General features: G+C 50.4%; 2 protein-coding genes across 3 annotated transcripts; one reads left to right on the forward strand and one right to left on the reverse strand.

Moving 5' to 3' along the window:
- Positions 1 to 5,635: 5,635 nt before the first annotated feature.
- CLDN4 (claudin 4) lies at positions 5,636 to 7,383 on the forward strand. The gene has a single exon (XM_053557644.1). The coding sequence runs from the start codon at positions 5,866 to 5,868 to the stop codon at positions 6,493 to 6,495; it is 630 nt and encodes a 209-aa protein (XP_053413619.1). The 5' UTR covers positions 5,636 to 5,865; the 3' UTR covers positions 6,496 to 7,383.
- A 954-nt stretch (positions 7,384 to 8,337) lies between these two features.
- Positions 8,338 to 12,809, reverse strand: METTL27 (methyltransferase like 27). 2 transcript variants are annotated; one of them, XM_053556067.1, is made up of 6 exons: positions 12,774 to 12,809; positions 12,351 to 12,477; positions 11,737 to 11,865; positions 11,393 to 11,528; positions 10,960 to 11,136; positions 8,338 to 8,747 (listed from the first exon to the last, which is right to left on the reverse strand). In XM_053556067.1, exons 2-6 carry the CDS (start codon positions 12,471 to 12,473, stop codon positions 8,524 to 8,526), a joined length of 789 nt encoding a protein of 262 aa, XP_053412042.1. In that variant the 5' UTR covers positions 12,474 to 12,477; positions 12,774 to 12,809; the 3' UTR covers positions 8,338 to 8,523. The 2 variants fall into 2 exon arrangements, with proteins under 2 accessions (XP_053412042.1, XP_053412043.1); XM_053556068.1 differs by lacking the exon at positions 12,774 to 12,809 and having other exon boundaries at positions 11,044 to 11,136; positions 12,351 to 12,728.
- Positions 12,810 to 24,576: the final 11,767 nt, after the last annotated feature.

The raw sequence follows: 24,576 nt of genomic DNA on the forward strand, positions 1-24,576 counted from the left end.
TGGAGCTAGGCTGGCACTTCTGAGCTCAGGGACTTCAAAAAGAGACAGGATCTTGTTGACCAAAGGGAAAAACAAATCAAATATTTGAAGAATTAAAGTTAGTTTTCTTTAGATGTTTCACTGAAGACTATGGACTGCACAGTATTTTCTGGCCACTGCTTACATGCAGACGGTGGGGGTGTGGTATGTGCAAAATCACACCAGAATTGCTCTGAAGTTACACTGAAGCAGAATTACACCAAAGTTTGGGTGCAAGGACACCTCTGGTTATAGATTACAGAGACCTAATCTCCAACCCCACATTTCTTGTGTGCAAGAAAAGTCAAGGACTGGTCATTTATCTTTTAAAAAATATAATGATCCAGGCACAGGAGGTGAGGGCCTTGTACTCTGTCTTGCTTTGTCCTCAAAGATCTCTCCAGAGAACTGCACGTCATTGTCACAGAGTTAGTGGCTTTGTGAGATTACGTGACAAGCAGAGATGAGCAAAGATGATTTCTTTTTTAAAAAAGAAAGGTTTTTAAATTTTTATTTCAAAATAGTAAGGGGGTATACATGTTTTTGTTACATGGATAGGTTTTGTAATGCTTATTTCAGGACTATAAGTATGCCCATCACCTGAATAGCGTTCATTGCACCTGTTGGGCAGGTTTTTGGCTCTCCCCTCATCCTCCCTCCCCACTGCTTGATTTCCAGTGACTTTTACTTCCCTCTGTGCACTTGTGTGGCCCCTCAGTTAGTTGCAATTTATTAGGGAGTACATGTGGTGTTTGTTTTTCTATTCTTGAGATACTTATTAAGATAGTAGTCTATAGTTCCACCCATATTTCTGCAAAAGGCATTCGTTCACCCTTTTTTATGGCTGAGTAGTATATATTTACCACATTTTGTTAATCCTCTCTGAATTGATGGGCACTTGGGTTGATTTCACATCTTTGTAATTGTGAATTACACTGTAATAAACATTCCAGTGCAGGTGTCTTTTGGATAAAATGACTTATTTTCCTTTAGGTGGATACCCAGTTAGTGTGACACGGCTTCTTATGTTTGCTACTTAGTCTTACAATCTTAATTTCTCTCTGGGGGATGGAGGTGTTCTCCAGTTGAGTGCTTAGTGAGTTCCTGAAAAAGTTTTGAACCAACTTGGAGCTTGCATGCTAGATGACTATTTTAAGCTCAGAATGAGGCCATTTCCTCTTTTTTTGAAAAAGCTGCTTGATTTGCTGGGGATCAATATTTGGTAGGGGAGATAATTTTAAGTGGACACTGGTTTACCTGGCTTTCCTCTTCCTGTTTCTAAAAGCTGGACCTGCTTGTCCCCTTGAGATCCTTTTGGCTGCCAAAGAGGAGCATTGGGGTTGGGCACAGGCCCTATAAAGAAAGGTACAGGGCCTGGGCCCGAAAGGCAGCAGGGGCTCAGGGTGAGAAGGGAGACTTTGTTTTTGCCCTTTTGCTAGGAACTCTAGGGGAGCTGGGCTCGGAACTAGGTGCATGTGTATGTTGTGATCAAGAGCTTGGCTGAGCCCTGGGAGCTCTAGAGACAGAGGCCTGAGAAATCTCAGCTGCTGCCTGGTGTGAGCAGGACCAGGGCTTAGCAGCAGCTGATCTATGTTGGAAAGTTTTCTCTCTTCTCTTTTCTCTCTTACTAAACTTTCTGACTCACAGAACATGTTCACATCCTCATCTCCTTCTGTATTCATTTTACAAAGGAGGAAGTCGGAGCTCAGAGATGGAATTGGCTTCCCCAGGGTGTGACTGGTAAGATGGTTTGTGGATATTTATTTGTATCTCATATTAATCTGAAAAATTTTTTTTTTTTTTTTTTTTTGTAGAGACAGAGTCTCACTGAACCGCCCTCGGGTAGAGTGCCGTGGCGACACACAGCTCACAGCAACCTCTAACTCTTGAGCTTAAGCGATTCTCTTGCCTCAGCCTCCCGAGCAACTGGGACTACAGGCGCCCGCCACAACGCCCGGCTATTTTTTTGTTGCAGTTTGGCCGGGGCTGGGCTTGAACCTGCAACCCTCGGCATATGGGGCCAGCGCCTTACCAACTGAGCCACAGGCGCCGCCCAATCTGAAAAATTTTTTAATTTTCTTTTTTTTTTTTTTTTTGGTTTTTCGAACCTGCCACCTCCTGCATATGGGACCGGCGCCCTACTCCTTGAGCCACAGGCACCGCCCCTGAAAAATTTTTTAAAATATGGTTTATGGATACCAAACTTCCTAGCTTTGGTCCTAAACTTTGCAGCTCATGAAGCATTTTCATATCCTATTTCCCTTTACACCTGTTTTTGAAAGGGGAAAGAGTATACATGTCTGCATTTTAAAAAAGAGGAAGCGAGGCTCAGATATGGTCATAGGCTGGAAGTAGATGGTTGGTTTATGGGGTGAGCAGGGATGAGTGAGCTGATCTGATGGGGGAGGGAACCATGCTTGATAAAAATCAGTATACATGAGACAATTCTACTAGTATGAAATTATACAGTATGTGTGGTGAAGAAGAAAAATAAAATAAGCACCAACCCTGCACTCCCTGATCCCAAAACAAAGGTGATAATAGAAGACACATTATAAGGTTTTCTAGTAAAAGATTGTTTTAGGCTTAGTGCCCATAGCTCAGTGGGTAGGGCTGGAGGGTTTGAATCTAGCCCGGGCCTGGCAAACAACCATGACAACTACAACCAAAAAATAGCCGGGCGTTGTGGCGGACGCCTGTAGTTCTAGCTACTTGGGAGGCTGAGGCATGAGAATAGCTTAAGCCCAGGAGTTTGAGGTTGCTGTGATACCATGACACTCTACCCAGGGTGACAGCTTGAGACTCAGTCTCAAAAAAAAAAAAAAAAAAAAGATTGTTTTAGATTTTGGGAGAGGGCCAGACACAGGCCTGGAGCTGAATTTCCTTGTCTTCCTCCACCTTAGGGCTCAGGGAGCCAGAGTGGAGTGGAGAAAAGTGTCTCAGCTTTGCTGGTGTTTTTCCTGCAGCAGGTAGGTGGGACCAAGCCAACTGTCCCTTGGCAAAACTCAAGATCAACAAATATCTCTCCAGCTCCTCTCATGTGTTCATGTTCAGCTGCTCACTGCTCCCCAGGGACACCCCTCCTGTCCTTCCTTCACACCTTGGTCCCACCCCAACCGAGCTCCCTGCTGACCTCCTGGCCTGTGCCTGGGGACCCCTCCCCCTTCGCTCCCCCCCTCTTCTCCCCCAGCCTTTCTGCTCTTGTGTTTCTTGTGGGCGCCCCACAAGAAAGAATAGCTTCTTAGTCACTTCTGTTGGGCCACAGGTGGAATGTTCTAGGGCTTGGTGCTTCTCCTCCCCCACGCCTATTTCCCTAAATGCCAGCTGGCTGTGTCCCAGGAAAGCAAGGGGAGGAAGTGTTGGGAGGGAGATCTGGCCATCTGGCCAACTCACATCTCTCCACAGAAAGCTAAAGGTCTGCCTGGCTGGGATGGCAGGTACGGAAGCTCCCATTTTGGAGGGCCCACTCATCCTGGGCAAACCCTGGCCCTTTCGGTACTTCAGTTTACTCATTTGAGCCAAGGCAATAAGATTCCTTGACCTGCTTATTGATAGGAGGCTGTGATGAGGTCACTGGCAGGAAAGCACTTATTGTCAATCACCAAAGGTGGTTCTTTGTGTGCAATTCCTCAGAGCCTTGTAAGGAAAGTTCCAGGGAGGTGTGGTCCAAGCAGAAACCTCCTAGTTTGTGCTGTTGGGAATGGCTATGGGGGATGTGTGAAAGTGTGGGAGGGTGGCTGGAAACCGGAGAATGCCTCCTTCCTTCCATCATCAAACATTTCTTAAACACCTGTGACGTACCAAGCCCTGTGCTGGGCACTGAGGTTGAACGAGGCATTACTCCTATCCCCCAGGAACTCCCAGCCCAGTAGGGGAGACAGATGTGCATAGAGGTAATGACAATAACAGGCCTCAATTTGCCCATCTCTATCATGGGTGGAGTGTGCTAGATTGTCCTGCCAACAGACCCATCTCAAACTCTTCCTATGTACCCAGCATTCACAGATGGTTCCAGTCCTGGATCCTGGCACACTTTTGTCCTGCCCTTAGGAGTTCAAGGACTATGACTGTCTGGGCCCAAACGGGAGACACAGCCACCTCAGGTGCTGGATGATGGCAGAGCTCAGGGATGCTTTAGAGCCCTGGCCCCTGGGTAGAGCTCTCCAGTGTCGTGAGGAGAGAGACACAACATGACCGGGAAGAGGGCAAGAGGGTCCCTCCATCCCACTGTGATGCGCCCTCAACACTCTGGCTCACCATGATGACCCCTTCCTCTAGGTCCTCTCAGCCCCTGCCCTGAACCTTCCTGATCCTGGACCCTCTGCCCTACCTCCACTCCCCCCAGGGTCTGGCGACATTCCAGGCAGAAATTTCTGACCCTTTGACTCTGGCGCCTCCCCCACCACCCCAGTCTCTGATTGAACTGGATTACTCCCAGTTTCCCCACGGTGGCACTCGGGCACCTTGCTGCTCCCTCTCCACCAGCGTCCTCCTTCACCTAGTCCCCTCGTCTTGCTCAACTCCCCAGGGGACCTGTTCACAGGCCAAGCTGCATTTCTCCATCTTACCTCAAGGAGACTTTCCTTACAAGGCTCTAAATTGCCTTGCACAACTCCCTGGGGGACCCATTCATGGTGACTTACATGTCAATTTGTTGCTTTCTGTAGCATAATCCAAGAATGCAGCACCCCCCTCACCTCACTGCCCAGTTGCCCCAGCTACTCCACTCCCACCCTGGCCTGAATTTCTTCCTTTCCTTTGAAGTCTCATGGGACTTTGTACCCATCCTGGCTTTATCGGAGGGCTCTGTGTGTCTTCACAGAGTAAACACCCATTTCCTGGCCTGATGATGTCCACAGCTTGCTCCTGGTGAGCTTCCCCACCCACTTCTGGCCAAGCAGGCTCAGCCTGGGTGGGGATAGTAGTGTTGGCCTAAACACCTGTGGATAGGCGACAGGCTTCTGTCTCTCTCTGCCTGAGAGTGCTTCATCTCCAAGTCCCCCTCCTCTGACCTGGTAGGGAAGCCAGGTGAGAGATGGGGAAGAGCTGGTGGTGGACCCAGGAGTCCCAGCCCCCAGCCCCTCATTTGATTCATTTGGCCAGTGTCAAGAAGATTGCTGGTGAGGCCCTGTGTATGCATGATAGCAGTAATAACAGTAGTGATAATGCTAGTGATGAAAGTGATAAGGAAAGGGGCAACAGTAGCCAAGGCAGGGTTTCTCTGGGGCACTGCCAGGAATTCTTCCTCAGATGTTCTCCCCGAGGGTCCCCACTCTGGCCTCCCACCAGAGCCTAGAATGAGGGAGCCCTGGGTGTGGGGTCCCTGGTCTTCAGGCCAGGAACCTGGCTGGGCCTGGCTGCTCCCTCCCAACACCTAGGTGCCCCTGGGCCATGACTCAGTGTCTGTCTCCAGCTGACCTCAGTGGCGGCCTGGGGGAAAGGGGAGAGGACAGTTTCTTCTGAGACTAGATAGTGACTCAGGGGCCCAGGGCTGGGGCTTATAAGTGCCTTTGTTGGCCAGAGCTCAGGAATCCAGAGAAACTGGTCAGGGGGAGGCCCCAGTGACTGAAACCCCTCCTTCTTGCCCCGCCTCTCTGCCACAGTCATATAACTGCTCAACCTTGCAGTCTGAGAACACCTCAGCAGGAAGGAACTGGTCTGGTCACACTCGTCAGGCTTGTGCATCTAACTCTCCAGGTCCGGCTTGGGCTTTGTCTCCTACCTAACAGGGAAAGGCTTCAGCAAACATCGATTCAAGTCCGCCCGTCCTCAGTGCTTGGAACCCTACAGCTCCAGAACCAGCCCCACTCAGCCTTACAGGTCCTCAACACCAGCCAACTGCAAGCGATGGCCTCCATGGGGCTGCAGGTGATGGGCATTGCGCTGGCCGTGCTGGGCTGGCTGGGTGCCATGCTGAGCTGTGCACTGCCCATGTGGCGCGTGACGGCCTTCATCGGCAGCAACATCGTCACGTCGCAGACCATCTGGGAGGGCCTGTGGATGAACTGTGTGGTGCAGAGTACCGGCCAGATGCAGTGCAAGGTGTACGACTCGCTGTTGGCACTACCACAGGACCTGCAGGCAGCCCGCGCCCTCATTGTCATCTGCATTATTGTGGCTGCACTGGGCGTGCTGCTGTCCGTTGTGGGGGGCAAGTGCACCAACTGTGTGGAGGACGAAAGCACTAAGGCCAAGACCATGATTGTGGCGGGTGTGGTATTCCTGCTGGCCGGCTTGCTGGTGATGGTGCCTGTGTCTTGGACGGCCCACAACATTATCCGTGACTTCTACAACCCACTGGTGGCCTCTGGACAGAAGCGGGAGATGGGTGCGTCACTATACATCGGCTGGGCCGCCTCAGGCCTGCTGCTGCTCGGAGGGGCCTTGCTCTGCTGCAACTGCCCACCTCGTACTGACAAGCCCTACTCGGCCAAGTATTCTGCTGCCCGGTCCGCGGCAGCCAGCAACTATGTGTAAGGTGCCTTTGCTCAGCTCTGGAATTCTGGCTTTGTTTGTTCCTGGACTGAACTCAGCACAGCCTGTGACCCCAGGACAGCCTGGCTGTTGGGGACTGGGCAAACAAGAGACTAAGCCAGGTTGTTTGTCAGCAGTCCTCAGCTCCTTCTGGCCCAACTAGGACACCTTCCCAAGGCCTCCTCCCACAAGCAAGAATGGATGCTGCCACCCTCCTCTGAATGGCTGTGGGTACAGGGGAGAGGTGGTGATGGGGGAGCTGGCTTCTGCTGGCCAGGACAGCTTGACCCTGACCGTAGGCTCTCTGCCCATGCCAGTCTTTGTTACCATCCCAATTTGACCTTCTCCACCCCCTCTGCATGCATCTTCTGAGACTCTAGCTCCTCTGCTGCTGCTGTTTGTCCTGTTCCCAGGCACTCCTGTGTGACTGGGTGGGACAGTGAGTGCTGCTGCCCAGGCTGTGCATTGCCCGTGGCAATTGTGGCCATGAGTATGGCTGGGGCCTCACCCACCCACCTTTGATGGAGTGCAGAGTGGATGGACAGGTTTTGAAGGGGAGGAATGAAGGTGGTCCAAACTGGTTTGGGGGTGGTGGGCGAGGGAGTCAGAGAAGCAACCCAGGCACCCCCACCCCTTTCAGCTCCTGATCTGCAGCCTCAGGACCCACCCACCTACTAGGAGGACCCTGGACCCTTGAAACTGTCCCGTCTGAATCTTCTGCCCTGCCAAGGACACTGGCCAGCTTGGGGAGGGCGGGAGGGAGAAGAGAGTAGTCTTACCCCAGGAAATCCCAGGGTTTTCCCCTGCCTTCTATGTGGTTTCTGTTTTGTAATTTAAAATCTATTAATCACTGTAATTATTATTATTTTCTACAATAAATAGGACCAGTGCACAGGAAGACTGGTATTGTCTCTGATTTCAGCTGTGGAGTGGGTGGGGCAGGGCTAGAAGCCTGGTTGGTAAGGGGCAGGACCACCATGTTGTGGCTTTGACATGAGCACTTGAAGAACTGGTTTAAGGAAATTGTGAAAAATTAGAAGTGGCCCCAACCTTTGGAATCACTTTGTCTAAGCCCTTCATTTATGCAGGGTAAACCCTGTACACGGGAGATAGAATATGCCCAGGACCCGGGTGAAGGGCTGGGGACTCTGAGAGGGAGGACATATGGGAGCACCCAGCTCTGGGGATGGGGCACCTGCCCTCTCCTCCCTCACCCTTGTATGGGCAATAATGCTGGTCTGTGCATCTTGGCTGGGTCACCCTACAGGTCCCACTTCCTGGCCTTTGCTAAGGTTATCCCTGCTTGCAGCCTGGAATGTCCTTTTCCCTTTCTCCACCCCTCTGGATCCTGCTTGTCCTGAAGGTCCAGCTCTCAGCCTCCTCCCCCATTAAAGCCTTCCCACGCTCCTGGATGGAGGAATCATTGGCCCTGTTTACGTCCCCAAGATTCTGACAGTCACCAAAGCCCTTTTACCTTTCTCAGCTGACAGCAGCCTTCATGCCACACCCGGAGCTTGGCATTCTGACTCCTTTCTCGATGAGGAAATTGAGTCCTGGGTGTGTGAAATTGTGAGGCCCAGGACTAAGCCTATATCTTGGGACCTCTAGCTTCAAGTCTACGGGTTGTCCAGCACAGGGCATGGAGCTCAGCCACCACTTGGTTTTGGACCTTGCTTTGCCACAGCTGTGCACCATGTGCACATTCTGGGTTGCCCAGCCTCAGTTTCCTTGTCTGTCAGTTGGAGGTGAGAGGTCTCAGCACCCTGGGGCCGTCTCTGTCACTTGTTGAACCCATTTAGACAGATACTGCTCTTTCCTGGGGTGAGAGAACTGACAGCCAAGAGACCTTCTGTCACTTCTGAGAGCTCATTTAATAGGCAGAGCACTCCTGAAGGACAGGGTTGGCATGGTGGCCCCATATTACAGCTGAAGTTGCAGAGGCCCAGCAGGTAAGCCTGGCTAAAGTCACACAGAGGGTCAGAGGCCAACTGGGGGCTGCTGATTAGATCTCACCCCCTCAACTCGGGTCACCTACTGCTTTCGGTACAGGTAGACGATGCCGGAAATGAAGCCCTCTGCCAAGGTGTTGGGCCCCACCTCGAGTTCAGAGGTGGCCAGCTCCCAGCGGTCCACAGGCCAGGCCACCAAGCGTTGCCACACCCTGGCCTGCTCCAGCCTGTCCAAGGTGGCCTCCAGTGCCTCCTTGTATAGCAGGTTGGAAGGGTTGGTCCTGGTGGTCAGACACACCAGCCCACCTGGGGAGAGAAGGACAGGTGAGGTGGGGAGGCACAGGAGCCAGTCCTAGGCCTGGCCCTGCCAGGCAGGGCTGTCCCTTCCTGCTTATGTCTTCAAGGCCAAAAACTCTTGTTGCTTTGTCCCCAAGCTAGCCTTTTTCCACTTCCATGGCTTTGGTGCCCACTGTCCCCTTTTCTTCCTCAGCTTGGGGCCATCTATGCACCCTTTAGGATCCTAGCATCCTTTACACTGGGAATTCCTTTCCTGGACTGAGGGGACTCCCTCCTCGCCACTCACCCAGTCCTCTGCTGGAGAGTATGGCTATGTTTGGACTCACAGGAGGGAAGCACATGGGCTGTGAACCTTGGGCAATTCCCTTTACCTCTTTGAGCCTCAGTTTCCCAGAAGGAATGAAGGGAATGACTGTTCTGGGTCACCCTACAGGTCCAGGACCCAAGGGGACAAAGCTATTCATCTATTCAGCCAGAGCTTAGTGGCTATGCTGGGCATTTTATAAATTCAGCCTATAAGTGTGCCCAGTGTGGCCTCAGATGCACTTAGGAGAAAATGACTGGTCTGGGAAGCCTTCCTGGAGGAAGGGGTAAGGAGAAGCCGGGTGCTGCTAGCAGAGGGGCATGGTGAAAGGAAAGGCTCTGGAGCAGGGGAGCCCATCACCTGTGGGCAGGCAGGGCTTGGCCAGCTAAGGAGTCTGGAAAGTACAGGTTGGGTTGGAAAGTCCGGCCTTTGCTGGTTCAGGCAGTAGGAATTTCTGGGCTTCCTGGGCCCAACTTCTACCTCTCTAGCTGACCCCACTGACATAACTGTATCTGCTAGCCTCCAGGGCTCCTTGAGGCTGAAGCCTGTCCAGGCCTGTCCAGGCTTAGCCATAGCCCTGCTGGGCCTGGGAAAGGGTGGGGTGTGGGGTAGGGTACATGAAGGGGGAAGGGAGAGAAAGCATTTTCACTTCTCTGATTTCCTGATCCTTCCCTGAGCCAGTCAGCGCCTCCCAGTCTTCATACTTGGTCTTTCTCTTTTCGTCCCTGTGACTTCACTTAGGCCATGTCATGTGACTTCTCATTCCAGGTCCCAGCAATGCCTCTCTTCTCTGAGTGCTCAGAGTACTGAGCACTTACAGCCCTTGTGTGGCCACCTCTGGCCTGGCCCTTTGCTCTCTGGCCCCTTCCTGGGCCCAGTGGATTGGTGATTGAGCCCCAGAGGACAGGGTCTGTGCCTTCAGCCAGAGCAGAGGCAAACCCAGAGCAAACACATAGTAAGGGCACAACAAACACAAGGGCCTGCACCCCATCCCCAGGTGCAGAGTTCACAGAAAGTGCTCACAACTATCATCTCACCTGAGGGACCTACTTCCCTGATGAGGAAACTGAGACCAGAAAAGAGAAAAAGACTCACCTAATGGAGTCTGTGAATTAGTGAAGAAGCTGGCAGAAGAGGGGACTGAGCAAAGCCCTTACTACAAGGCCTTAGAGCAGGGGTCCTCAAACTTTTTTTTTTTTTGTAGAGACAGAGTCTCACTTTATGGCCCTCCGTAGAGTGCCGTGGTGTCACACGGCTCACAGCAACCTCTAACTCCTGGGCTTAGGCGATTCTCCTGCCTCAGCCTCCCGAGTAGCTGGGACTACAGGTGCCCGCCACAACGCCCGGCTATTTTTTTGTTGCAGTTTGGCCGGGGCTGGGTTTGAACCCGCCACCCTCGGCATATGGGGCCGGTGCCCTGCTCACTGCGCCACAGGCGCCGCCCTGGGTCCTCAAACTTTTTAAACAGGGGGCCAGTTCACTGTCCCTCAGATCATTGGAGGGCCAGACTATAGTTAAAAAAAAAACAAAAAAACTATGAACAAATTCCTATGCACACTGCATATATCTTATTTTGAAGTAAAAAAACAAAACGGGAACAAATACAACCACACTGCCTCATGTGGCCCGCTGGCCGTAGTTTGGGGGCCCTGCTGAGATATGATCTCACCCAATTTTCGCTGTAATCCTAGGGGACAGGATCACAGGATTATGCCTTCCTGCTCCCAGGCCAGGAAACAGGCTGGAAAGGAGAGTGGAGTGGCTCCCATATGCCCACAGACAAGGTGACCTGCCTGTCTTGCCTGTGTGCCTGGGTCTGTGGACACTGGCAGCTGAGATGTGGCCTTGGACTGGCAGGTGGTGGCTGGGATGCTAGGTGGGGCTGTATGTAACCCTGGGCAGGATCCTGCCACTTACCTGGCCTGACGCGTTCTGAGACCTGTATCTGTGGCGTGGAGAAGGGAAGGTGCATGTGGGGCGGCTGGCTGGGCTGCTCCTCACCTGGCTTAGTGACTCGCAGAAGCTCCGGGATTGCGGTGCAGGGCACCTGGCCATCACTGAGGGCACCTACCATCAGCACTGCATCGAAGGTCCCTGTGGGGCAATATGGGAAAGTGGTGTGGTGCTTTGTCTATGGTGTGGCCTCAGACCATCCTAGAGGACAGTGTCCTATAGGTAAGTTTAGATAGGGACAAGTCCTGCCACCTGTGTCTGCAAGACCCAGATCCCACGGAGGATATGGTAGGCATGGCCCGGTCCTGGGCTGCAGCTGGATCATGAAGTGGAGGACTCAGCAAGAGAAGGGGTTGTACCAAGGTGGGCCTTAGTGTGCTAGGGTGGAAGGATGTACCTTCAGGGCTGGGCAGAAGCTCCTGGCCCAGGGTGCAGAGGCTGAGGTGCTGGTAGAGGCTGCGGGCTCGGGCCTGTTCCAGCATCCCTGGGCTCCCATCTACTCCATGCAGCTGGGAGAAACCCCGAGCCTGCAGCTGGGGAAGGGTGGGGACTCAGTTATGGTTCACATCATGCCACTTTCCAGCTGAGTCCCTGTACCATGGTAAAACAATGGGGCCTGTAGCGAACATAGCACTTGCATTCAGTATAGTGAGTCAGAGGGGGATGGCAGAGTTGTGGGTGATAGGAGATTTGGGCAAGTGAAGGGCTGAGGGGAGGGCAGGGGATGTGGGGGGTTCTTACCTCAGCAGCCACCAGGCCAGTGCCACAGGCCACATCTAGAATCAGGGCATCATGGGGTAGTCCTGGAAGGGCTTGGGTGAGACAGTCCACTGCCAGGCGAGGGGCTTGGTACTGCAGGGTGGCCACATCCTAGGGACAAATTGCTGAGCCAAACACCACATGGTGTTCTAGTGTTTGGGGGCCCTCCCATCTGTGGTGGTCCAGGAGTCTGCTAGGCTGAGCTGTGTGTGTGTGTGTGTGTGTGTGTTGGGGGCTTGGGCTGTGCCTACAGTGAGAGGGAGATCCAGGTATGAGGTGCTTCTCACTGCCAAGGGGCCAGGACTGCAGAACTAGCCCGCAGCCTCCAGGGACCATCTCCACTGGCAGCTGTGTCTTTTTAGTCCACAATGACCCCTCAATGGCACCTCTTCCAGGCAGCCCCCTAGGGAAGTCTTGGGCCTGATAGGGGCTGTCAATCCAGAGCTGTGGGGCTGGTAGGGAACAGACAGGGCTGTAGGGTTCGAACCAGGTCTCATTTCATTCTCATAGCCAGGGAAGTGAGGCTAACCATTTCCACTTTACAGGCAGAAAAATCGAGACTGGGCAAGTGTAGGTGAGGATCCCGACGGGTTTACCTGGTCGTAGTCCGGAGCCCAGCGATCATAGAAGTGGAGCTTGTGAGCCAGGTTGGTGATGCCATGTGAGGCCCCGACCCGCGCCCGCACCTCGGCCAGGCTCCCACCCTCCTCCTGAGCCATCTTCCTGTGGGAACACGGTCCCAGGGCCCACCTCAATCTCCCACCCCCGACAAGAACTGCAGAAGAGGCTGTCAGGCCACCAGGAAAATCCCATTTTACAGGCGGGGACACTGTGCGCAGAGAGGGCGGGTCTGAACATCCACAGTCTGCCCGGGGACTGCAGGGCTGGGGTTAGGGTAGTGATGGGGGAGGGCTGTGCCCCGCGGCAGGAGGGAGGACCTGCCCCCGCCACCTCCATTCCCTGCCCGGGGAAGAATGCTAGGCGGGGAGTCTGGAAGGAGGTCGGGGGTCAGAACTCACCGCGGGTCAGAACTGCCAGGGGAGAGTGCACCGGAACTAGGGGCGGGGCCTGTGCGGCCTGGCCACGCCCCACCCTCGACGCTTGGCTTTCTGTTAAGAGAAAATATCCAATCAATGGAAAGCTTTACTTCTCGCCCCCCCTAAACCAACCAATGAGCGCAAGGCTTTTGACACTTCTCCAGCCAGGGGAAAGCCCAGAAGTCTTGGTGGGATCCGGGTTTGGGAGGTCTGGCTCTGGACGCCCCCTCCACCGTAAGGAACGAACATCTCTACCGCCTTCTCCCAACTGCCCCCTTGGCTCCCGACGTCCTTCATATTTCCTAAAAGCACGAGCTTGTAGGTAGTGGAAAGCCTCTGAATTCTTTTCATTTTTAGACCTCTCACTCAGGTCTAGGGCAATGCTGTCGGTAGAATGCTCTGTGATGATGAAAATGTTCTATAATCCGCGCTGTTCCACAGGGTAGCCACTAGCCACACGTGGCCTTTGAGCCCTTGAAATGTGGCTAGTGTGACTGAGGAACTGAATTTTAAAATTTATTTTGTTTTGTCTCAGCGCCTGTTGCTCAAACGGCTAAGGTACCAACCACATACACCGGAGCTGGCTGGTTCGAATCCAGCCCCGGCCCGCCAAACAACAATGACAACTACAACCAAAAAACAGCCGGGCGTTGTGGCGGGTGCCTGTGGTCCCAGCTACTTGGGAGGCGGAGGCCAGAGAATCGCTTAAGCCCAGGAGTTAGAAGTTGCTGTGAGCAGTGATGCCACAGCACTCTACCCAGGGCACAAGCTTGAGACTGTCTCAAAAAAATATTTTTTTAATTTTGTTTTAATAATTTAAATAGCCATATGTTGCCAGTCACTACCTTATTGGGCAGCGCAGGGAGTCTTACCACTCAAGGTATGATCCGCAGACTTGCAGCATCAGCCTCAAGATAAGCTGGGGTTCCTCGAGGAGAATCCTGCAGGGCTCTTCTCAGAAATACAAAAATTCTTACCCTGCCTTAAACCTTCTGAATCAGAGTCCGATTGCTGGGAGTGAGACTCAGAATTGCTGGGAATGAGACTCAGAATTTCTGTTTTAACAAGTGCCCCAGCATTTTTATGCAGCTGAAGTTTCAAAAGCACTGATCTAGAGGACTGGTGTAAGGATCAAGGTTAGGACAGGCAGAATTTGGGAGGCTGCTAAACAGTCTAAGCTGTCAATGGTGGTAGCTGTATCTGGTTGGATAGAGGACATGGCTGGAAAGAGAGATGATGAATTTCATAGTCATTTAGGAGATAGAAGCAGCATGGCTTTGATGATGGACAGAGCCTGTGGGATGGGGAAGCAAAATATCAGGAACGGTGCCCAGCTTTCTGCTTGAGACCTCGGGTTGACAGTGGTGTCACTCACGGGGGGCCGGGGGAGCAGAGGAGCAGCAGCTTTGGGGTGAAGTGGATGCTAACAGTTTTTGGATGTTGAATTTGAGGTGTCTGATGTGTCTAGATGAAGATGCCCAGGAGACTGTGTGATGCCACAGTCTTGAGCTCACATGAGAGGTCAGGCTGGAGACCGATCAAGGGTCATAAGCATAATGGTGGTGGTTGAGGCATCTGGTAAAGGTGAAATTATGCAGAAGGGGGATAAGGAGAGAACTCAGGATCCAGCTTGAGGATCCCCCATACCTCAAGGCAAGTAGGAAAAGGAGTGGTTAGGAGTGTTGGAGAAAACCCAGGGAAGCTTAGGGAAGATGCCAAGAACAGTGTGTCACGAAGATGGGGGACAGCCAGGATTGTCCAGTGCTGCCGAGAGGTGGTGTAAAATGAGGATTAGGAAGTGAGTTGTGGGGCCAGGCATGGTGGCTTATGCCTATAATCTCAGTACTTTGGGAGGCTGAGGTAGGAGAATCACTTGAGGCCAGGAGTTTGAGACCAGACTGGGTAGCATAGCAAGACCCTCTCTCTATCTCTCAAGAAAAGTAAGCATTGGGTATGGGGACATGGAGGCCTTCCTTGCATGTAGGTGTAGCAAACTCCTGGCCAATAGCATGTGGTTAGAAGTGGAAGGCTCCATTTCCGGACCTTGTCCATAAAAGAGGGTGTCACCCAGCAGGGTGGGGCTATGAGATGGAGGCTCCTGAGATCCTAAATGATTGTGTGTGGCAGAGCCCTCCCCACCAACCTGCACTGGACTGTAACATGAACAAGAAATAAACTTGCATTGTGTTAAGCCTCTAACGCAATGGGATTTGTCTAATACAATTGCTATCATCATTTACCTTAATTAGCACAGTGACCTTGACAAGAGCAGTTTTGGGGGATTGGAGGTAGTGGAGAAACCCAGATTTCAGATGTTATCAACCAAGATCCAAACCCAAATCTGTCCTGGTCCAGAGATGTACAGTAAGTATGCTGTGAGCCCCGTTGTGTTCAGCTGCAAGTAACAGAACCCTAAAGAGCAGCAGCTTATACAGAGTGGGTTCAGAGGTCTGGTATAAGAAGTTGAGACTAGGCAGTGTGGTCCAGGGGCCTAGTTATGCTATCAGGGACTCAGGTTTTTGTCATCCTCCGTCTTTGACACCATTTTCAGGTAGGTACTTAACTTTATTGTCACCACATGGTTGGGCCACCTCTGGTCAGGAGGAAGGGGAAAAGGCAAAGGGCAGGGCCATTGGAGTCTATTCCTTTAAAAGAAGCTTTGTTGGAAGCCTTGGTGTAGCCTGCGACTTCTGCTTCATCCTGTTGGCCAGCCTGGAGCATGGGGCCATCCCTGGCTAGTAACAGTCATGAGAAGGGGGTTGCTGAGGAAGGAGGATGGTGGGCCCTGATACCCTGTTTAGGTCAATCAACATTTAGGTCAATAGCACACGTACTATTGGCCAGGCCCAGGCCCTGTGGGGGCGCTGGAGTCACAGAAATGAGCCAGAAACAGACCTACACCATGTTAGTTGGGGACACCTTTTCCTCAGTGTGTATGTGCAGGCTTTTCATCTTAGGCCACCTATGCCAGGACCATCCCTTTGTCTGGTGGTGGCAGGGATGCTGATTGGTATCTTGGGGAGAGACCCTTCAAGGGAGGGGAATGGCCTCAAATAAAGGCAGTCCTGCTAGACCATCAGAGTGTGGCTTGGGGTGCTCCAGGAGAGGCCCTTGGGGGGCTCACATAGCCCCTCAATGCCTTGGAGGTGCTGGTCACTGACTGGAGGCTGCACAGGTTGTGGCCACCCACACAGCTCCTACCGGGGTAGCTCTTGGGCCATGGTGGAGGACATGGCTTATTCCGGGGTGCACTGGTGGGGGATGTGGCTTGTTCTGGGGTGCACTGGTAGAGCCTGGTGATCTTCTGATGCTGCTCTGTTCCCTGGGCACACGTCCCAGGGTCCACCGACTTCTGTCCACACAGCTGCTCCATTCCTTCTCCTTGGCACAGGAACTGTTCTAGCCACAAGAACTTTCTCTGACTCACCAAGTTTTGTTTTGTTCCCTCTAATCCTTCAGTCCTCTCAAGTCTTAAATTTTTGGAATCTAAAAGTCTTTTCTGCCTTTTGCTGAAAAATACCCTCTCCAGGGTAATGGATACCCCTGTCCAGCTGCTGCCAAATGGGTATGGAAGGGCTGGGTAACAGAAAATAGTTTGGGAGTAGGGAAATATTTAAAGTATCATTCATGTTTTAAAACTATCACCTGACCTCCCAGATTTACAAACTGAAGGCCAAGGATAGCAGGTGGCCTTGAAGGTGAGTCAGGAGCCATCCTATGGCCAGAGTGAGTGGAAAAGGTGAAGGTATGTTAGCTTGAAAGCAGCTTGAGCAAGACAGGGAGACAGATGCCAAAGGGTAAGTTTTGGGGGGAAGACAAGACTTTCAGGGCCAGAAATGTGAGGCTGTGGGAATCAGTGGGGATGATTCTGAATGCAGGTGTCAGAAAACCCACCCCAAGTGGCTGCATTAGTAGGGGTTTGCTCTCTCCTCTTATAGCAAGGAGGCCTTGATCAGCAGCATGAAGGCTGGCGCAGAGCCCTACTGAGCTCTAGAGGCTCCAGGCACCATCCTCTCATGAGCTATGCTATACCTTTGCGTGGCGTTGGCTCCTTCTGGTCACATATAGTGGCAGAGCCCTCGCATGTAAAGCCCAGGGCCAGCTAGGAAAGAGGATGCTTTTCCTTGACTCTCTCTGGGAGGAAGGAGATTCCCAGAAGCTCCCTGGGGTAGGGGGTGGGGCGGCTGGGAAGGTGCCTTCTGGTACTTTCAGGGTCAAGTGTGGGTGCCAGTGTTGTCTCTAGGAAGGAGGGTGAAGGGAATGGCCTCATGGCCTCTGGTGCAGGCTATCAGGCCAGGTCTTTGGGAGTGCAGACGTGTGTGCTAATGTGTGTGCTTCCATGTGCATCCACATGCATGGATGCCTAGTGTGGCAGGTGTAGCTGCTGACGTGTGCGGGACCCAGGCCTTGGGGTGCATGGTCCCCAGGCTGTGGACTTGCTTTTCTAACCCTGCATGAGCTATGGGGAGTTGTGGCATCAGATTTAACATTTTGCAAAGACGGCCCCAGAGGCAGGTGGAGAGTGGACCTGGTGAACTGCAAGTTCTGAGGCTGTTGCTGTTATTTAGGCAAGAGTCAGGGCTGCTGGGAAGGGGCTGCCGTGGTGCTGGTGGGCTATGGGGCTGTTGGGGGAGAAACAGAAGTTCCCTTCTTCCTGCCCTACTGCTTTGGCTATCCCCTCCTCCCTTCTCCCCACCTCCAAACTTAGGAGAGCCCCAGGGCTCAGGCCTGGGACTCCTCTATCTACATCCACTTTCTGGGTGATCTCATTTAGTCCCGTGATTATAAATATTATCTGGTGACTCTCAAATTGGTGACTCTTAATGCTGACTCTCCCCTGAACTATGGACTTGTCTACTCACCTAAGCAACTGGCATCTTCTCCTTGGAGGCCACAGGCCTCTTGCTGACAATGAACCCAAACCCAGCTGATTATCTTCTCTTCTCCCAAATCCCCCTGCCTCAGTGAATACCTCTGAACCACCTTACACTCAACCCAAGCCATTTTTCTCTGGTCCTGCATTCTGTCCATCAGCAAATCCTGTGGACTCAAACACCTTCTCACCCCTCCACCTCTGCCTCTGATCCCATCCAGCCTCCCTCCACCGTCCTGGTCCACATCCCTGCAGCAGCCTCCTCCTTGGAGTGCCTTCTTTGTCCCCACTCCCGGTTTATTGTCCAGACAGTAGCCAGAGATAGCATGGATTCTTATTTTTAAGTGTTTTATAGAAATTTTCAAACACACAAAATAGAAGAGGCTAGCATAACCCCTGTGTATTTGTGTCATCACTCATTCTCAATGATTAACCAAACATGCCCAACCACCGTGGTATTTTCACAGTATACATCTGATGGGTTTACTCCTTTGCTTAAAATTTAAAGTCCAAATTCCTTACCATCTCACTTCTAACCTCTCTCTTCCTGGCTCTGCCACACTGGCCTGGAGCATGCCGTGGCTACCTCAGGGCCCTCGCACTGAGCTTTTCTGACCTGGATGATTCTTCCTTCAACTTTTGGCTTGACTGGCTTATTTCAACCTTTAGGTATCCACTACCCAGAATCAACAAAGGTTAGCTTGGTGTCACTACTGCTTCAGAAAGTTCAAAGCGGAAAAGAAAGAGAGTTTCTTTTTTTTTTTTTTGCAGTTTTTGGCCAGGGCTGGGTTTGAACCCACCACCTCTAGCATATGGGGCTGGCGCCCTACTCCTTTTAGCCACAGGCGCTGCCCCAGAAAGAGAGTTTCTTTTAACTTCTTCACTTGTCCATCTGCTGCCCCAAGGTCTCTGCTACCACCATGAATGGATAGGAGACCTTTTAGGTCTTATTTTTATATTCTTACTACATATATTAGGTGTCGAGAACCACATACAATATTTCTTAATGGGCTTGAAAAAAATTTTTATGTAAATGCTGTCATACTATAGCTATCACTCTGTAACTTTCCTTTGTCACTTAACATTCTGTTTTTGAGATCTTTCATGTTGATTCATAGAGATCTTTTTCATTTTAACCACCGCTTAGTCATCCCTCACATGGATACACCCGTTTGTTTATCCACTTTCCTACTGATAGGAAAAAATGCTGCCGCAGCCTACCACATATCCTTTTGTTTACTAGTGGATGTTTCTGAAGAAGTGCTTTTCAAATTGGGGTTTGCAACCCATTGGAGGGTGATGAAAACAAGTCAGATGGTTGTGAAATAGAATTAATAGGAAATAGAAGAGCATGTTGCACATAGTAAGGGTAATTATTGTTTTGTTGACTTCCTGTTTCAATTTCACATTGTAGTTAATGGGCAGCTTTGTTGAATATATTTCTTATGAAAGGTGGCACCCAGGGAATGGAAACCAGCATGGCACCAGTGGGTCAGAGGATGGGCAGCATCTGTGGTTCTAGATACCCCACAGACTCATCAACTTAGCAAGTGTACTGGAGACCTTTTTGTGTTTGCAAATGATTGTGAGATAGCATCTCATTGTGGTTTCAGTTTGCATTCCTCTTGGATTACTAATAAAGTTGAACCTCTTTTTTTTAAGTTTATTTATTTATTCTTTTGGTTTCCTCTTCTGTGAATTGCCTTTGCCCTTGTATCATTGGGTCATTTGAATTTTTTCCTTTCCTTTTTTTTTCTGAGATATAGTCTCACTCTGTCACTGTGGCAGCGTGCCCTGTGCTGCCCTGGCAGTGTCATAGCTCATAGCAACCCTGAACTCTTGGGCTCTAGTTATCTTCTTCTTCAGCCACCAAAGTAGCTGGGACTACAGGCATGTGCCACCATGTGCCACTGGCTACATTTTCTGTTTTTAGTAGAGATGGGGTCTCGCTCTTGTTCAGGCTGGTCTCAAACTCCTGAGCTCAAGGGATCCTCCCACCTCCACCTCACAGAGTGCTAGAATTGCAGGTGTAAGCCACACCACTCCCGGCATCTTTCCTTATTTTTAAATTAATTAATACAAACTGCATATATTTATGGTATACAACATAATGTTTTGAGATACATATATACACACACGCATTGTGGAATGGCTAAACAAGCCTTGCCTCATCTACTTATTTTTTTGTGTGAGAACACTTAAAATCTCCTCTTTTAGCATACAATATATTGGGTACTATATATTGTTATCAACCGTAGTTACCATGATGTGTAATAGATCTTTTGAGCTTATTTCTCCTAACTGAAATTTTGTGCAGGTCATTCAATTTTATCTTATCAATATGTAGGCGTTCCTCAGATAGTCTGTATATTCTGGATCATGATTTTTGAACTGTTTGGTGAGTTGCAAACATTTCCCCCAGGCTGCCACTCCTTTTTGGTTTATCTCATTGTTCAGATTTGGCAACAAAGAGTTTATCAGCGACTTGCGCCAAGGCAGTGGTGGTGGCTGGTGGGGGCTGTAAGGTGGCTGTTAGACTTCTGTCTACAATACAGGTTTAAACTGAAGTAGTGTGATTAAGGGGAGGATGAGAGAATGTTCCAGAGAAAGGTCTAGATGTGCTGGCAGAAAACAGATGTGCTAAAAACTTTGGTAGTCAACAAACTGATCCATAAATGACTCAGTGAAAATTATATTTCTCATTGCTCCTTTTTCATATGTTGATGACTTTTATACCTCTCAGGTGTGACTTTGCAATCTGTTACTTGCATTTATATATTTTTGTCCATTTGTCAGAATTTTTATTTGGGAATGAATACTATTTTTTATTTTTATTTTTATTATTTTTATTTATTTATTTATTTATTTTTTTGGCCGGGGCTGGGTTTGAATCCGCCACCTCCAGCATATGGGACCGGCGCCCTACCCGCTGAGCCACAGGTGCCGCCCGGGAATGAATACTATTTTTTAACAATGGGGTGATTTGACAACTTCCCCCTTTACAAACGTTTTTAAAGCATGTTCATTAATTTTTATGTTTAAAAAGTTTTGGATTAAACAATATAGCAATATTCCTTCTTTATATTTGGCAGTGTTTTGGGTTCCTTTAAAATTTCAAAATTATGTTGGGTTGCAAGTGAACTGCCCGGTTAAAATTATTATTTCCACACATTGGTTTGTAAATTAATAAAATTCCTGCATCCTGGGGGATTTCCTTTTACAGATTTGCACATATTTTAAAGCAATTTATAGGTTTGTTTTAAAAAATTCTTGAATTCCTTTTCATCCACAGATACCACAGCTGACTATTACTCACCAGCCCCCCAGCATTGCCCAAAAGCTGTCACAGGCAGGATCTCATTGCCTTGTCCCCAAGAGCTCCCTGGTGAGTTCTACTAAGTATGTTCTAGGGTTATAAATAAGGAAACTTGGGGTGAGAGCTTGTTCAAAGCCACAGCAAGAGGTTAGTTCCAACCCAAGTCTGGGCAGGAGCAGTGGCTCAGGCTGGTAACCCTAGCACTCTGGGAGGCTGCAGCAGGAGGATCCCTAGAATTCAGGAGTTAGAAACCAGCCTGAGCAGCAGCAAAACTCCCTCTCCACTAAAAATAGAAAATTCAGACCAGGTGCAGTGGCTCATGCCTGTAATCCTAGTGCTCTGGGAGGCCGAGGCGGGTGGATTGCTTGAGCTCAGGAGTTAGAGACCCTCATCTCTAAAAATAGCCCTGTGTTGTGGCACCTGTAGTACCAGCTATTGCGGAGGCTGAAGCAAGAAGATCACTTAAGCCCAAGAGTTTGAGGTTGCTATGAGCTGTGATGCCATCATACTTAACCAAGGGTGACAAAATGAGACTCTGTCTCAAAAAATAAATTAAAAAATAGAAAAATCAGGGCAGCGCCTGTGGCTCAGTGAATAGGGCGCTGGCCCCATATACTGAAGGTAGCAGGTTCAAACCTGGCCCCAGCCAAACTGCAAAAACAACAACAACAACAAAATAGCGGGCTTTGTGGTGGGTACCTGTAGTCCCAGCTACTTGGAAGGCTGAGGCAAGAGAATCGCCTAAACCCTAATTCCAGCTACTGGGGAAGTTGAGGCAGGAAGATTGCTTAAGCCCAGGAGGTTTGAGGTTGGTTGCAGTGAGCTACGATGACATGGCTATATGCTAGCCTGGGTGACAGAATGAGACTGCCCATCCCATCCCCCAAACCCAAGTCTGTCAGTTTCCAAATCCTTTTCCCTTAAGCCAGGATATGGTCCCTCAGACTTTCATCCATTTTTAATCATTATTTTTGCATATTAGTGGCTTGGATAAAGCTATCATTAGAAAGACAAAAGTTCCGACTTTACCTAACAAATGCAATCAGTGTAACCTGGTGTTTGTGCCCTCAATGAATCCTCAACAATAAAAAAGAAAGAAAGAAAGAAAGACAAAAGTTCCAAAATGCATAAAGGCATATTAATTCTTTTTGTGTACTTCTGAAAAAAAAAAAGATTAGAAATAAAGGGAAGTTTTAACATTGGAACACGAAATAAAGTGGGGAGAATGTGGTTCTAATCAGTTCTCGGTGGTTTCACCCCCAGCATCTGGGCGTGACGGGACCTGCTCAGGATGTTGTTGGTGCAGGGGAACCGGCCTCGCAGGCCCAGGGTTCAAAACCAGCGCTGGAAACTCGCCACCAACCGGCGCTGGCTCTGATGTGCGCCGGACCTTGTCTCCGGGTGTCTGCTGCCCCCGCGCGGCTGCACCGCGGTCCTGCACCCACAGGGTTGCGCGCTAGGTGCCAGGGCTGGCGCTTGGAGTCGCAAGCGGGAATCGTGCTTCTCCGTCCTAGGACAGAGAGGGCAGAGACGCGGGAATGTCGCCTCCAAAATTGTGCAAGGCAGTGTCACTAATAATGGGATCACCCCTTCCGGTCCTTCTTGTTATCCTGCAAAGTGAAACTCCAAGGGCACAGAGTGCATGGCCTTGAAACTAGTGCTAAATAGGGAAAAGAGCCTGTGGGAAAAAGGTAGAGGGTTCCCAGCTGAAGAATCTAAATTGGGGGTTCCTCCTGGAGCCAGGTCCTGCTGCTCGCAGGTGTAACCTGGTGGATAGGGCCATTGTTCATTCATTTAGTAATTAAAATAATCACAGAGATCCTGTGAATACGGCACTGTTCCAAGCATGGGACACAATCATGAGCAGGATTCATGGTCTTTGCTTTCAGGGATGGTTTGGCAGGAAGGCAAGGAAGAAAGGTGGTAAGGTGGGACTGCATGGTTGGTTCTGCTTGACTGGGGTTAGGTTAGGGGGAGATCTTGAGTTGGCTTAACACTTATAGAGAGGCCCCTGACCTCTCTCACTAGATGTCCAGGCTTTTTGTCCCTTTTGTGCCCTCTGTGTCCCTCCCTTTCTGTGGTTTGGGCAGCCACAGAGCCATAAAGAAGCTTTGCTGGAATCCTTCTTGGAGACCAAGATCAGGGCTCTGATGGGTGGTGGGGAGGGAAAGGCCGGGTGAGTAAATACTGGGGCTGGGACCTGAGCCTGGCATTCTAATGGGTCACCCTTAGGGGCTATGGGGCAAAGTGAGGGCTCTTCAGCCCCAGCTCCTGCCTGACTACGAGGTTGAGGAATGTGAAAATGAGGACCAGCAGCACAGTCTCAGTGACAGTGGAATTCAGGGGACAGTGATGCCAGGTGATAGTAGTGGCCAAATCAAAGAGAAGGAGGAAAGAGAAGAGGGAGTCCTAATTCTAGCCACCACCTTTGAAGTCCCAGCAATCTCTTTACCTCTTTCCCCAAACCTGCTCCTCCTCTTCCCACCCCCACTTGGAGGGCAGAATTACCATCTGCCCTTCACCTGAGCCTTCTGACCTCCGCCTCACTTTGCCTCTCTCTTTTTTTTTCCTTTTGCAGTTTTTGGCCTGGGCTGGGTTTGAACCCGCCACTTCCGGCATATGGGGCTGGTGCCCTACTCCTTTGAGCCACAGGCACCGCCCTTTACTTCTTTTTTTATTCATCCCTCTTTGGGGACACAACTCTCTACATGTCTTTCATTTTTCTGCATGTCTTGTGAGTGAGGCACTAAGTGGTTGTCCATTGTTCTAGTCTTTTCAAGGACACCTGTATATCAAACAACCTTGGAAGATAGAGTATTCTCTCTCTGCGGCAAAAGACAGGCCTGCTTACTGCCCCATCATAAAAGATTTGGTTCCCTAAGCTCAGGATTCCTTCCTGTAACAAACACACCCACCACAGGTACTGCCTGGCATCTTTCTGCCCTCATTTTGTCATCCTGTGGGACTTGGGGCTCAAGAAATGAATGCAAAATGTTTATATTCTGGTTGACAGCTATTGCTGTGAGTAATAAATTATCCTTCATCTCTGAGCCAGGAGTCTCATGCCTTCTCCTGGCAGCCATGGAAATTTGGCTGGTGAACATGTTAGCATGCAAGCAGGCTAACAGCTCTGACCATCATGTGTCTTGACCTCCTCCATTTTTGTCTGTCTATCTGCTGCAGATTCCTGGTGTCTGTTGTCTCCATTCCTAGAGTCACATCTATGGTCTAAGCTCCTGCGATCTCATGTCTGGGGGCTGTTGTTGTGGATATCTTTCTGGTCTCCTTCCCCCCAAACCCTCTGCCTGTTTCTGTACGCACCGCTTCAGCTGCCTGCTGTAAGTCCCCTCCTGACTGTCTACTTGAGGGCTCTCTCCAGTTTTCATGCTTGGCAGGTTGGAGGCCACTTCCACATGGAGGTGGACAGAACATGGAAGACATGCTAGTTCTCTTTCTTCCTTTTTTTTTTTTTTTCTGAGACAGGGTCTCACTTTGTCACCCTGGCTAGAGTCCAGTGGCATCATCATAACTCACTGTAACCTCAAACTCCTGGGCTTGATCCTTTTGCCTTAGCTTCTGAGTACTAGTGTGCACCA

The sequence above is a fragment of the Nycticebus coucang genome, chromosome 12 (assembly GCF_027406575.1).
Source record: "Nycticebus coucang isolate mNycCou1 chromosome 12, mNycCou1.pri, whole genome shotgun sequence".
Classification (NCBI taxonomy): Eukaryota; Metazoa; Chordata; class Mammalia; order Primates; family Lorisidae; genus Nycticebus; species Nycticebus coucang.

Bases quoted from the DNA above. Each gene is read 5' to 3' on its own strand.
- CLDN4 (XM_053557644.1), top strand. From the start codon at position 5,866: ATGGCCTCCATGGGGCTGCAGGTGATGGGCATTGCGCTGGCCGTGCTG.
- METTL27 (XM_053556067.1), bottom strand. From the start codon at position 12,473: ATGGCTCAGGAGGAGGGTGGGAGCCTGGCCGAGGTGCGGGCGCGGGTC. The intron at 11,866-12,350 runs GTAAACCCGTCG...ATTTGTCCCTAG, and splicing joins GGGCTCCGGACTACGACCAG to GATGTGGCCACCCTGCAGTA. The intron at 11,529-11,736 runs GTAAGAACCCCC...ACCCTTCCCCAG, and splicing joins CTGGCCTGGTGGCTGCTGAG to CTGCAGGCTCGGGGTTTCTC.